This window comes from Arachis stenosperma, chromosome 6 (assembly GCF_014773155.1).
Source record: "Arachis stenosperma cultivar V10309 chromosome 6, arast.V10309.gnm1.PFL2, whole genome shotgun sequence".
NCBI lineage: Eukaryota > Viridiplantae > Streptophyta > Magnoliopsida > Fabales > Fabaceae > Arachis > Arachis stenosperma.
In genome coordinates, this window is record NC_080382.1 from 129,907,776 (window position 1) to 129,922,898 (window position 15,123).

General features: G+C 34.7%; 1 protein-coding gene across 1 annotated transcript; it reads left to right on the top strand.

Annotated features, from left to right (window-relative positions):
* The first annotated feature begins 2,840 nt into the window (after positions 1-2,840).
* Positions 2,841-7,716, top strand: LOC130935987 (chaperone protein dnaJ 16). Its single transcript, XM_057865946.1, has 11 exons — positions 2,841-3,363; positions 4,504-4,627; positions 4,854-4,936; positions 5,039-5,150; positions 5,257-5,361; positions 5,930-5,980; positions 6,174-6,263; positions 6,354-6,462; positions 6,543-6,691; positions 6,778-6,831; positions 6,937-7,716. Exons 1-11 carry the CDS (start codon positions 3,215-3,217, stop codon positions 7,147-7,149), a joined length of 1,239 nt encoding a protein of 412 aa, XP_057721929.1. The 5' UTR covers positions 2,841-3,214; the 3' UTR covers positions 7,150-7,716.
* The last annotated feature ends 7,407 nt before the right edge of the window (positions 7,717-15,123 follow it).

Consider the following 15,123-nt stretch of genomic DNA (forward strand, 5'->3'; position numbering starts at 1 on the left):
GTATTTGTTATCATATAATTTATGAGGTTGAACAAAATACAATGTAGTATAAAACAGAATTTCTTTAGCTAATTCTAAGAAATGCTATGGTATGTTGATATTTAAAGTAAATATTTTAAAAAATAAAAATAAAAAGAATGAATATAAATTTAGTATTAATTAAATTTTTTTATAAATTATAAAAAATTAAAAAAATACTTATATATTTTAAATAATAATAGAATAAATAAATTTTTTATTTTTAATTAAAAAATTAAACAAAAAAATACTTCTACTAATATATAAAATAATGACAATCTAAGATGACTGAAAAAAAAAAGTTGAAATAAGAAATAAAAAATGCACGGATCTTCTGCTACTGCTAGTATTGGTATATACAGTGGTGGAGCTTAGTTCAGACAAGGGGACCATGACCCCTCCAAATTTTTTATAAAAAAATTAGTAGTACTTTTTTAAAAGATAAAAAATAGTTCAATTAGCTTAAATATTTTACAATGACTTAAAGTATCTAATAAATTCAATAAGCAACACTCTCTCTACCTTTAAGTTCAAATATAAAAAATTAAATATTTTTATTTATTTAATTTAATATTATTTTATATGTTACTATTTATTTAATTTAATTTTTTATATGATAAAAAATAATAGAATCTTCAATAAGTATTAATATTATTGTATTTTTATAAATTGATAAAAAATTCAATAAATATTATAAATTTTAATATTTGTCCTTCTAACTTCTTCTTTACTTATTCTATAGGATATATATTCAAATTTTTATATAAAATAATAATGAAAAATCAAAGAATTGATGAGAAGGCTAATATTTAAAAAGAAGAACATATAAATATCAACACCTGTAGATAGTTCTTATACTTTAATGAATCACGAAGAAAGTGAGATACAATCTTCAAAAGTTCAAAAAGTTACATCTGATGAGTTTGACCTTAATTTTTTGGAACGAGATCCTGAAAAACGACTTTAAATTTAGCAATGTCACTCAAACCAGAAAGATCAGATTAGACGAACTTATCTTAAATGGGGTCTATATCAAAAATTTTTTGACAATTATCTTCTATCTGACCCCCAAAATTTTGTTTCAAGTTCCGCTATTGGGTATATACTCGAAATGGATCGTCCAATGAAAAAAATTGGATGGTGTGTAGTATTTAATCTAATAATTTATTATTTTTTTATTTATTTTTGGTTCTACTTATAAAATCAAAAATAAAAAATTATATTATATTTTATTAAATATTAAAAAAATTAGAGAAGATCCATTTCCGTATATACTCTGCGTTGGTGCTTACAAATTAAAATGTTGACAATAATAATAATAATAATAATAAGGGTAAAAAATCCAAATAAACCAAGTTGAGAATTTTTTTACCCAAATCAGCCAAAATGAAAATTTTTTCAGTAATCAACCAATGACCATTTAAATGTAATTCGAATCAACGAACTTGGATTGTATGTAATTCGAATCATATAGATTCGAATTACTCACAGACACTCAAAGCAACATAATTCGAATTCACTTGATTCGAATTAGGCAGCAACATGTAATTCGAATCAAGTTGATTCGAACTACTTCCATGCATGCCATTCAACGTAATTCGAATTACACCTGAATATTTTTTTATAAATTTTTTTAATAAATTTATTTAAATTATACCTCAAAAAAATATTTTATTTTATACAAAATAATTTTAAAAAATTGCTTAAAAGATGTTAGGAGTATTATAGAAATTTGTAATGTCCTAATGACTTAGGATATTAAAAAAATACTCTACATAGTCAACAATAATTTAAAAATTATTTTGCATAGAAAATAGCTTAAAATAGTTTAAAATAGCTTAAAATGCCATTTATTTTATGCAAAACAATTTTTTAAAAAATGGCTTAAAAAATGTTAGGAGTACTATAGAAGTTTGTAATGTCCTAATGACTTAGGACATTAAAGAAATACTCTATATAGTCAACAATAATTTAAAAATTAAAATATATATAGTTATAACCAGTATTTACCTAAATTACTAGAATATTATAAACTTTTATAGTACTCCTAACATTTTTTAAGCCATTTTTTTTAAAATTGTTTTTGCATAGAAAATGGCTTAAAATGGCTTAAAATGTCCTTTGTTCTATGCAAAACTTTTTTAAAAAAATGGCTTAAAAAATATTAAAAGTACTATAAAAATTTGTAATATTCTAGTAATTTAGGTAAATACTGGTTATAACTATATATATTTTAATTTTTAAATTATTATTGACTATGTAAAGTATTTCTTTAATATCCTAAGTCATTAAGATATTACAAATTTCTATAGTACTCCTAACATCTTTTAAGCTATTTTTTAAAATTATTTTGTATAGAATAAAATATTTTTTTTGTTGTATAATTTAAATAAATTTATTAAAAAAATTTATAAAAAAATATTCAGGTGTAATTCGAATTAATCCACTTCGAATTACGTTGAATGGTATGCATGGAAGTAGTTCGAATCAACTTGATTCGAATTACATGTTGCTGCCTAATTCGAATAAAGTGAATTCGAATTATGTTGCTTTGAGTGTTCGAATTACATGCAATCCAAGTTTAAATCATGTTGATTCGAATTACATTTAAATGGCCATTAGTTGATTGCTGAAAAAATTTTTATTTTGACTGATTTGGGTAAAAAAATTCTCAGCCTGGTTTATTTGGGTTTTTTACCCTAATAATAATAAGGAAAACAATAATAATAGAAGACGTCTAGTAAAATGAAATTTCCCTTGCGAAATTTCTTTTCTTTTCTTTCTTTCTTTCTTTCTTTCTTTCTTTCGGGCAGGTCCTGTTGTTTTGTGTTGTTGGCTTGGTGTTGTCATTGTTCTCAATTTTTTCTTTCTTTTTTATTTTCTTTTCTCTCTCTCTCTCTCTCTGAGCTGTGGGAAGTTCCAGGTTGGAGGGGTCCATGGGGTTTCTGGATCTCATCACCACAATTTCGAAACTCTCCTTCAACCTCCTCCTTTTTCTTCAATGACTCCCCCGCCACCACCACCACCACCACCACCACCACCATTCTCACCACCATTGCACGGCGCCAAAACCTGACAGCTTCTTCCTCGAACACCAAGGTAGCCAGGTAGTGGAGGAACCTCACTTCTAGGGTTTGCTATAGTAAGAAGCAGAAGACGAAACGACGCCGTTTGACTGAAAGTATTAGGAAGAAGTATGCCGGGGCATCGGTCCAAGTCGTCGGAGAAGCACGCCGACGGCGGCGGCGCCAAGCCGCTCCGGCGGGACCCTTACGAGGTCCTCGGCGTCTCCCGCAACTCCACCGATCAGGAAATCAAAACCGCTTACCGCAAAATGGCTCTCAAGTAAAGTCCCCTACCTCACTCTGCTTCTCCAACTAGCTTCGTATTTATTTATTTGTTTATTCAAAAATGTTCAATATTTATACTATTTCGTTTGATGTAGTTTGGATTTATAATTTTATATGCATTTTTTAAAAAATATTTTACAGGATTTTTTATGTATTTATTTGACATTTGAAATTTGAAATTTGAAATTTGAAATTAGTTTCAGCATGTTAGTACTAATATCCTTTCGACCGAAGTAATATGTTGTTGAATCTGGGATCCATGTGTTGGGAAATGAACTTCTTCACTTTTTGAATGATGTTTGATAGAAGACTGGTTTTGTTTTAATTCTCAGAGTCTCTGAGAGACTTAAGACAAAATAGAACTATGTGAAGACAGTGATTCAGCAGAGGACACGTAGTCAAGGCTAGTATTCGTTTGAGCAACGGCTTGCCGAATCTTCTACTTTGATTTTTCAAAGTCTAGGTGAAATCAATATTCGCGAGGGTGGTCTTGTTTATTTTGCTTCTTGAAGATTTGACTCAAGATCAAATATGTTTTCATTTTAGTATCGATCATTGTTGGTGGTAGTCTTTTTAACTAATATAGTGTGTTTGTGGAATTTGGTGAATAGAAGGTTGTTCTATAATCGCTAAAATATCCGTGTGCTAGAATCAAATTAAGATGATATATATTGACCTGGGAAAAAAAAGAGAAATGGCTGGTAAAGATCATAGAATACAACATTGGGAAACGTTATCTGTTATAGGGGGAACCTTTTGTGGCAAATCTTTGCATAGTTGATTTTCAAGCCTAGATAATAGAGGAGGGTTGTGTTAGGCAATTGATAGTCAGCATAAGACTTCGTCAAATCTCCATGGCATGAAACTTGTTTATTGATCATCTAGATAAGCCCAAAATATCCTTGCAAAGGTGATGTTGAATTGTTAATCTCTGCCCATGATGTCTGATTGTTTTTCATGCATTGGATGTGAGCTGGATGGTTTACAAAAAACTTACTTCCCGGAGATGTCTTGAATTAAATAATAAATCATGCCCTTTCTTGGCCACCTGATTTCTTGAATTCCCTATTTCATCGTCTTTTTAGATGAAAAGGATTGATTATTAAATTAACTGGTTAAATTTATTTCATTTCAGATATCATCCTGACAAGAATGCTAATGATCCTAAGGCAGCTGATATGTTCAAAGAGGTTACCTTTTCATACAATATATTGTCAGATCCTGACAAGCGTCGTCAGTTCGACACAGCTGGTTTTGAGGTGACCCTCATTTTTTCAAATTATTAACCATGAAGCCTTTTGGAATTAGGAGGATAATTGATTCTTGAAATTTATTTTGCAAAAAAGAGTTTAAATTCCGATCTTGATTAAATCATGCTACTCACCCCCCACCTGTAAATCTGTTGATTCTCTTTTCATTTTTATTTTTTGCTCGAATCTTTTAGCATGCATCATATGTGATTGAATATTTCATGTTTGTGCATAGGCTGTTGAATCGGATAACCAAGAGTTGGAGTTGGACCTTTCAAGTTTGGGTGCTGTGAATACAATGTTTGCTGCACTTTTTAGGTATCCTTTTCTTTAATCCTTCTTTTCCCATCTTTGGTTTTCCGGAATCTCCATTACCTGAATTCCATTATGCATAATATTAATGTTCTACATACATAACAGTAAACTCGGTGTGCCAATTAAGACAACTGTATCAGCAACTGTTTTGGAAGAGGCCCTCAATGGTGTAGTGACCATTCGTCCACTTCCATTGGGACAGTTTATTTCTAGAAGGGTGAGCTGCTTCTTTAATCAGTTCATACCTTCATGGGATCCCTTTATAGTCATATTTTTTGAAAAGAACTTTTTTCCTTTGTTTTTTTTGGTGTCTTCATCTGAAGGTTGAGAAGCAATGTGCACATTTCTATTCAGTTACAATAACAGAAGAGGAAGCACAAGCTGGATTTGTTTGTCGAGTGCACTCATCAGACAAAAGCAAGTTCAAGGTCAAACCTTACATCTGCTATTTATATCTATAAGCATAACAATGAGGATTGCATGCACATGCTTGTTCAACCTACTAATGTTCGGTTTTCCATTCTTGCTTAATTGAGACTGAGTTTTTCACTACTATGTAAACAATATGATTTCCAAGAGGGTCATTTTTTATGTTAGAGGGGGTCAGGAATAACAAATTCAAGGTTCTTGCTAATAAATCCTTCATGCAGGATGTCTGTTTAACAATAATCACTCCCCATCTCTCTCTCTCTCTCTCTCTCTCTCTCTCTCTCTCTCTCTCTCTCTCTCTCTCTCTCTCTCTCTCTCTCTCTCTCTGACTACTGATTTATTTCTAGGGAATCTGAGGCTAGAACTTTATCAAAACAATTCTGTATCTTCTGTACAAAATAATGATGTAACTAATCCTAGGCGTTGTTATGTTTTTCTTCGTGTTGTATTTGCAGTTTCAAATATCTACCTTTTCCATATGCATTGTAAAACATTGATTTGCTTTATTTTTAATATGTTTCATTAATGTTCATTTTATAATGGTATTTGTTCATTGGTTTTCTACAGTTGCTATATTTTGATCAAGAAGAAAATGGTGGATTAAGTCTTGCTCTCCAGGTATTTACTTTATTGTTGTCCCTGTGTGGGTGAGAGAGAACATAAGATAATATAATTTCTCTAAGGAGTTAAATATATCTGATGTATTTTGGTTATCTGATGATAAGTCATAAAGTTTCGTGTAATTTTTCTGTATGTACTTTTACTTCTTTGGCTTCTGAACGCTTTATGACATTACTGATTATTGTTATAGGAAGACTGCGCAAAAACAGGGAAAGTTACCTCTGCTGGAATGTTTTTTCTTGGGTTTCCTGTTTATCGATTGGATCAGACCATGAACTCAGTGAGTTGCAACTGTAAACAGACATCGTAGGAACTATCTTTTGTATTCATTTAAATTTGGTTGAATCGGTATGTAATAATTTCTTTACAGATATCTGCTGCAAAGGATCCAGATACATCATTTTTCAGAAAGCTTGAAGGGTTTCAACCCTGTGAATTGACAGAACTGAAGGCTGGTACCCATGTGTTTGCAGTTTATGGTAATTGTGCTGATTGTCATGCTTTTTTATTGTAATTATGATCTTTTGAACTTTACTTACATCCTATTAATTCCTTTAAGGTGACAACTTTTTCAAAAGTGCAAACTATACAATAGAAGCTCTATGCGCTGCACCATTTAGTGAAGAAAAGGAAAATTTAAGAAACATTGAAGCTCAAATTTTGTCTAAAAGGGCAGAGATATCAAAGTTTGAGACAGAGTACCGAGAGGTGTGTAATATGGCATGAGCATTCCTTATTCTTATAAAGCTCTAATTACGTGCTTTTTATCAACTCTCACTCTTGGATCTTCATAGGTTCTGGCGCAGTTCACAGAGATGACAAGTAGATATGCAAATGAAATGCAAGAAGTGAGTTTTTCTTTTCTAAATTTCTATATGCTTTATCTCCCTTGTCCAACCCTCTTCTCCTTTCTAATGGAAGCCACTCAACTTGTGCCATTAATTCTTGTGCAGATTGATGAACTATTAAAACAACGAAATGAAATACATGCAGCGTACACTGTTGCTCCTTTGAAACGGAGTTCAAGTAAGAGTCGGAATAAAAGTTCTTCCAATGAGGCGAAAGAAGAGGGCCAGACAAAAGAGAAGAGGAATACAAGAGAACGACCAAAGAAGAAGAGATGGTACAACATCCACTTAAGAGTTGATAAGAGAAAGGCTTGCTAGGTGTGAGAATTGGAGAATTAACAAATTCTTTTATCACTCGTATATTGTTAAATAATGGAATATATTTTATAATTTACCTGTCAACTCTAAATGCCACGGTCAAAGCTATTATTGGTGGGGATCTACACTGGTTTGATTGTCTAGCACATGCCCAAGCTATGATGGAGGCTTTGCTTAAGCGCCAACCAGGTTTCATTATGTATGTAACTCAGGCATGTTAAGGATGACAACTACTCATTGTTTTTGTATAATCCCCTTTGCCCTTTTCCCTTTAAAATTTGTTCTCAGCAGCTGAATAGCTCTATCTTATGATTTTGCACTTGTAAATTGTTTGATTTATTATTGATGAAGCATGATCAACTCTCTACATGGGTTGTAATTTTAGTTAGTAAGTAATGGCAAAGCTTTGGTGCATAGAGCCAGGGCAATTTCAAGTATAGTTGTAGTTGGGTTAAAATTAAATCCAATTAGTTAAGTCTATACCTCCTTGTTTGTCAACCCTGAGTCGCTTTTGTATTATCACATATTAGTGTTTGGCTTTTCTTGTGTATGTACCATGTTCATGTCTATTCCTGTCTACAGCCTGCTCTCTGATTCCTTGTATATATTTAATAGAGGCATTCGATTCCTTTAGGTATTTGTTCCGTGAGGCCTTCGAAGTGTTGTAGTTATAGCTGTTGTCTTCTAATTTACGTTGTCTGTCTCGGGACAAATTATAGCTAAAATGGAAGGGCAATGGTGCTTGTCAAATCTTGTTTAATGTTGCGAGAAAAACAAGTGTGGAGAAATGTCAATGTAACTATGTTGGAGCTGAGTTCGCTATTTACTAAAATTGCAACTATGATGACAATCAGACAATGTGTAAATGAAGACATTAATAATAATAATATTTTATTTTGAACGTTCCTTTCTCAACAAATTGGTTTATTGTAATCTATACTAATATCAAAAACAGAAATGCTCTATAATCAAGTTAATTATCTAAATAAGTTTAACCAAGTTGTTATAACCTAATTTATATCCACGCACCACTATCTCTAATTGCCTTTTGAATAAAGGCGCCACTTATATAACTGCGTTTTCTCTTTAAATTTTGTTTTTTGATTTCAAAATTTTTTGTAGATTTCATTTTTTTTTTCAAATTTCTCTGCGTTCTTTGTGATTATGATCGATGCTCTTTGAAATCAAGTAGTGAAATCAGATTTGAACATGTTTTTCGTTTTCGAAGACAGTGAATGATACAAATTTAGACTGTCAGTTGAATTAGGGCGAATTGGATTATTCTTTTGAATTGAATCAAGTGGATGAGGTTTGAGGTTTGGTCAGAACCTAGTAGTTGATGCTCATGTAGTTAAATAATTTAGTTTTTGTTTGTGAAAATTGGTGTTCATGTTGAAAGTTTGACTATTAATATAATGTAGGAGTTTTGAATTGTTATTTTCAATGAATCTGTTTCGTTCCTAGTTTTGGTGCATTTGAAAAGACAATTTGGTTTAATATGAAATTATTTTCGGCGCTTTTTCAATTTTGCTGTGATGTTGATGAGCAGTTTATCCTAAAGGTTGGGATGACTTTTAACACGTTTGAAGAAGTTGAAAAATTCTCCAAAGATTATTTAAACTTGCAGATTTTTCTACCAAAATTCGGAACACGAATAAGAAGGAAAATGAAATTAAGAACAAATTGATTACATGTAATAGAGAGGGTAAATGGACATCGAACATATCTCCAACTCAGAAGACCAATCCCTTAGCTGGATTAAATTATCCTACAAGAATTTATATAGATATATTGAATGTAAAACCCAATCAAATCGTAATTAATTAAATAATAAATTAAATAGGAGCAAATATGGTTAGAAAATTTAGCAATCGGAATTTGATAATTTAAATATGATATTTGGACTCAGTGAATTTTTCTGAGTCAGAAAACATAGTTTTCTGCGTAAAAATGTGTACTGAAAATTTAACCAGCAGTGCTGAGTTCTCTCCGGTACTGCACTGAGAAAATTAATTATAAGCGAATAAGGTTAAGAAATGAGAATTTATAATTTGGGACGATAGAAGTATTTAAAATATGATTTGAAACTCTAACCTTAAAAGTCTTGGCCCAAAGTTGGGCCAACGGGTTAAACCTAATGAATTGGGCCCAAGTGGGCCCAAGACTCAACATATATAAACATTAGTTATGAGCATTTTAGCTCATTTACTCTAGGAAATGAGAGAGAGGCGCAGCTATGGAGAAGAGAGGAAGAAGAGAGAAAATCCTAACTCCATCAAACTTCAAATCATCATAACTTTTGATTCGGAACTCCTATTGACGAGCCATTTAGGACCACGCGTCGCTCTTCTCATCCTCTACAATTCTATCTAAGTTTTGTGGTGAGTATTCTACTGTCCTCTGCCCAGTTTTTGTTTTCCCCCTTAAATTTGAGTTTGGTTATGGGTGTTGAGTAATTTTATGATTTTGGTTGTTTAGGAATGCTCTAGTATGAGCCATGGGTGATATTCATAACAAACTTCAGTGGATTAAGGTAAGAAACCCTCCAACCCTTGTGATTTATCATTTTCATGAACCCTAGGTTGATTGTAAGTGTAAAATTGGTTATGTTAGAGTATTAGTTGATTGGTTGATTTTGGTGCATAATTGGGAGGTTGGTTTTGCTTATGGAGCTTTGGTGAGGCTTGGAGCTAAGGTTGGTAGAGACTTCCAAAGAAGAGGCTCAATTGGTTTGGCTCCAAGAGGTACGGTTTAAGTTCATTTAAGTACCGTGTGGTGTTATGAGAATTCCAAGGCTAGATGCCCCTAGGATTAAGTTTGGATTGTGTAAATGGTTACTACTAATATGCATAGTTGATATGTAATGTAAATTAATGATTGGGTTGAGAATTGTGTGAATTTGTATGTTTGGTCTGTTGAGAATTTGATGAATTGGATAATGAATATTGGTTTGTGAAATATGCATTTAAATTGTAAATTTGGACCGGAGGCCGTGAATCTTGGGCCGGAGGCCGGAAAGAGGTAAGGAAGGTAAGTGATGTGTGTATTGTGTGATGTCATATGAGATTGAATGGATATTGAATATTGAGTGTGTGAATAAATGGGAGGAATGGGGAATAATAAGAAATTAGGAATTTAGGAGTGGAAGGTGATGAAATTGAATTAAATTGTGTAGATGAGGTAGGTTTGGTTTTGGTTGAGTGTAGTTATGTGAATGTGGTTGAGTTGTGGTCATTTGGATAAGTGGAAATGAATTTGGCTTGTGAACATTGGAATAATTGGTGATTTCTATTTTTGGGAAAAAAACTAATTTTTGACCAACTTCGGTGGCCCGTAACTCATTCTTCGAAGTCAGAAATTCTTCAAAATTGAATTTTTAAGAAAGTTCATTCAATGATCTTTTCAACGGTTCAGAAATGGTTGAAAAAGGAATTTTGTAGAACACGTTATGGCCGTCGGAAGTTTGGGTTTGAAAGTGTAATCCTGCAGCTTTTTAAACTTAGTAAAATCTTTAGTAAAACGTACTCCGACGCGCACGCGTCACTCACGATTTTTACTCTCTCACGCGTGTGCCTGGCTAACGCGTACGCATCGCTGTATTGATGCAGGTGCATGGTATAAATTCCAGAGAGTTGTGATGGTAGTGTGCCGGATTTGTGCGAAGAGCACAAAACGCATCCACGCGACGCGTGGCTGACGCGCACGCGTCACCCCTACCTCTCTACTTCCCACGAGTGCGCATGGGCGATGCTTATGCGTTACCCGCTTTTCTTCGCTTCCCATGCATGCGCGAGGGCGCCGCGCATGCGTGACCTCGTCTCCAGCAAAAAAAATTGATTTTTGAGTTTTTAAAGCTAAATTTCAGACTTCTAAGCCTCAATTTTCATCCTTTTAGTCCTAAATTTTTATAGTATGCCTAGTAATGAGAAGAAGCTAGGAAATGTGATAACTTGTTGATGAAGAAAGACTTAGAGTAATGAATTGTGATTGAGGAAGTACAGAAATGATGGTTTGAAAATGAATGTGACGTGTGATCCCAGGTAGTAGGCAGTGGCCTTGTTCACTTGCTCCGGGTATGAGATAGAGAAGGAGAATTATAATAAACGAGTTTAATTATGGAGTTTTGATTTTGAATGAATGTATGTCTGTGATACCTGGGTAGTAGCAAGGGTCGTGGTTCGTTCCGCTTGCTCCGGGTCATTGTTTGAGAATTGGTAATAATAAAGATTGATTATGAATGAATGTGTATTAATGATACCTAGGTAGTAGCAAGGATCATGGTTCGTCCCGCTTGCTCCGGGTCATTGTTTGAGAATTCGTAATAATGAAGAGTGATTATGAATGAATGTGTATTTGTGATACCTGGGTAGTAGCAAGGGTTGTGGTTCGTTCCGCTTGTTCCAGGTTAATGTTTGAGATTTGATAACAATGATGATTGATTTTAAACTGAATGAATGTAGGTTTTGAGATCCTGGGTAGTAGCAAGGGTTGTGGTTCGTCCCACTTGCTCCAGGTCAGATATTGTGACGCCTGGGTAGTAGCGGTAGTAGTGGTGATTCCACTCGCTCCAGGTTGAGCTTTTAAACATCTGCCTGGTGATGCGGTATTTTACAATCCACAACTAACGGGCAGTGCACCGGGTCGTACCAAGTAATACCTTACGTGAGTAAGGGTCGATCCCACGAGGATTGATGAACTAAGCAACAATGGTTAAGTGATTGGCTTAGTTAGACAAACAGAAAAGAGTATTTTGGTATTCAAAGAACATTAAACAGTAAATGAAGAATTTCAGAAAGCAAGCAGCAATGAGTTGGGAATAAAATATGGACAAAACAGTTAAGGTTTCAGAGATGAAAACTAGTATTCTAGTAAAATGTACTGTGTTCTATTCTGATGGCATCTAAATTCCTATTTATAACTAATCCTAATAAATTTAAAATCTAATTATCTAAAATTAAAAATAATATCTTTTCATCAAAATAAGATTTGAATTTAAATTCGAATTAATTAACAAGTCTTCAGCTGATGGGTGGGGACCACTTGATTTGTCCATTCTGCAGCTTCTAATCTGTGTTTTCTGAGCTGGAAACTGGGTCAAAACAGCCCAGAAATTGCCCCCAGCGTTTTTTCTGCGTTTTTCTGCACGTGGCGCATGTCACGCGTACGCATCAGTAACGTGGACGCGTCGCTGGTCTTCTTCGCAAGTCACGCGGACGCGTCGGTCACGCGGACGCGTCGCTGAGCAAATCACGCGTGCGCGTCAGTCACGCGCACGCGTCGCCATGGATACCTCCAAATCACGCGCACGCGTGCGCGTCGCTCCTCGCAGCCATCTCCTTTGATTCTTGTGCTGCAGAAACTCCATCAAATCTAGCCGAATGCTACCTAAAATAAACATTATTGCACAAAACTCAAAATAGCATCCATGGTGGCTAAAATATAATTAATTCTTGATTAAACTCAACAATTTAGATGCAAATTCACTAAAAGATAGAAAAGATGCTCACGCATCACAACACCAAACTTGAACTGTTGCTTGTCCTCAAGCAACCAAAACTAATATAGGCTTAGGATGTGAATTTTCATGAGAATGAGAGTTCGATTAAGCCCATATCTCTTCTTATAGTGGGGTTTACAACTGTAATCCTGAATAGTTTTGGCATCTCACTCTCCTTTGAATCAGAAGAATGTTGCTGTCATCTGGAATTAGAATCCGGATAATATTATGAATTCTCTGATCTTTTGTAGCTCAATTTAATCCTTGAATACAACAATTTTTTTTCTTTGGTGCTTTGCACCTTGAGTCTAGCCATGACTTTAAATGTTTGTCTCAAGCTTTACTTGACACAGAAACACCACAAGCACTTAACTAGGGAACTCTCTTTAAGTTCTAAATATTTTTATTTTATGATTATTAATATATTTTTTTTCAGTTACTCCCAGACAGTGGTGCTCAAAGCCTTTGGCATACTCTGCAATTGATCTCGACTCTAAATGTTTTGTCTCAATGATTACTTGACACAGAAACACCACAAGCATGTGACTAGGAAAACAACTCTTTGAGCTTTTAATCATGTCTGACCTCCCTAGTCATTGATGCTCAGAGCCTTGGACCTTGCTCTTATTTTTCTTTTGCTTCAAGGATTAAACTTTCATTAATTTCAGAGAAATCATAATAATTCTCTAAATTCCTGTTCCTTATACATCAACATTCTTTGATTCAAATTTAAATATGCACTATTCATGTCATGCATTCAGAATTACAATTAATACCACCACATTTAAGTAAATAAGACTACTCTTAAAATTAACTCAATTTCTCATGCAATACATCACTTTTGTATTTTTTTATTTGAATTCAAGCTTAGTAAGTAATACATGAGACATCTTTTCAGACTTAAAGCATTCAAGAGAAAACTAAACTAGACATAGGATTCTAACAAATGAAGGATCATGCAACAAACAAAGCAAAATAGCAGAAAACCGGAACAAAACATAGAAAAAAAGAGGAGGAATAAATAAATAAATAAATAATGAAAAGAACTCAACCACCTTAGTTATCCTAGCGGTCACTTTATTCTTTAGGTTGTGCTCCTCAATGAAGATGATTCGCCTCTCTTTTTGCCATAAAAATAAACAGAAAACCCCTAAGCGAAGCGTCAACACCAAACTTAAAGGTTTGCTTATCCTCAAGTAAAGAAGAACTGGAAATAAAAACAATTAGTGAGAGGAAATAAGAATATAAAGATAAAAGAACAAGAGAGAATTAGGATTGGGAGAGAGAGAAAGAAAAGTAAAAACTGTGCGGCGAACAAGTGTAGTTGTGCAGCAAAGGCGACGCGTACGCGTGCAGCACGCGTTCGCGTGGCTCGCGAATTTTCCTTAATGACGCGTGAGCGTCAGGCACGCGTCCGCGTGCCCTTGGTTTTGTGCGATTCACACGAATCCAGTCGCGGGCACGCGCAACTCTCTGTTCTTGTGGCTTGGGAACCAACATTTTCATACGAAGCATTCGCGTCATGCACGCGCATACGTGGAGAACCATTTTTTTAAATGACGCGCACGCGTCAGGGATGCGTACGTGTGAGTAAATTTGTGCCTCTAGCACGCTTCCTGCCCCAAGGCAGCACAACTCTCTGCCCAAACACTCCTTTACGTCGATTTTGCAGGTCACGCGTATGCGTCAAAGACGCGTACGCGTGGATGGCGATAATTGCACGCGATGCGCACGCCTGGAGTACGCGTACGCGCAATCATGTTTGTGGGCCAAGCATGGGTCCAGCGCCACTCCCACGCAACTCTTTGTCAAATTTTGTTTTTCACGCACACATGATTGACGCGTTCGCGTCAGTGACGCTTGCGCGTCGTGTGCTCTTTTTTTTTGAAGTGTTCGGTTCCTGGAATAACATAGCTGCATGATCAGAAAATTAGTAAGAACTCAATAAAAATAAAATAAATAAGAAAACTACTACTACGAAAAATAGCTAAGGATACGAATTTATCGGGTTGCCTCCCGACAAGCGCTTCTTTAACGTCACTAGCTTGACGGTCAGCTCTGCTAGTTCAGCAGATGAGTGGATCTTTGGCGATCAATCTCGCCTCCAAGATAGTGCTTCAACCTCTGGCCATTCACTGTAAATTTCTTGTCAGAATTCTCTTCTTGTATTTCCACATGACCATATGGTGAAGCTCTGGTAACCACAAACGGTCCTGACCTTCGGGATTTCGGCTTCTCGGAAAAGAATTTGAGCCTTGAATTATATAAAAGCACTCTTTGTCCTGGCTCAAAGACTCTGATGGCAATCTTCTTGTCATGCAGTAGCTTGGTTCTCTCCTTATAGAGCTTGGCATTCTCATAGGCTGAATATTTGAATTCATCAAGCTCATTCAGCTGAAGCATTCACTTGATTTCTGCAGCTTCTGAATCAAGATTCAGATACCCAATTGCCCAGTAAGCTTTATGCTCCAACTCAA

What these genes read in the sequence shown, in the direction of transcription:
- LOC130935987 (XM_057865946.1), top strand. Translation starts at nt 3,215, where the DNA reads ATGCCGGGGCATCGGTCCAAGTCGTCGGAGAAGCACGCCGACGGCGGC. An exon ending in GATTAAGTCTTGCTCTCCAG is followed by an intron (nt 5,981 to 6,173) that starts GTATTTACTTTA and finishes TTATTGTTATAG; the next exon opens with GAAGACTGCGCAAAAACAGG. An exon ending in TTGAGACAGAGTACCGAGAG is followed by an intron (nt 6,692 to 6,777) that starts GTGTGTAATATG and finishes GGATCTTCATAG; the next exon opens with GTTCTGGCGCAGTTCACAGA.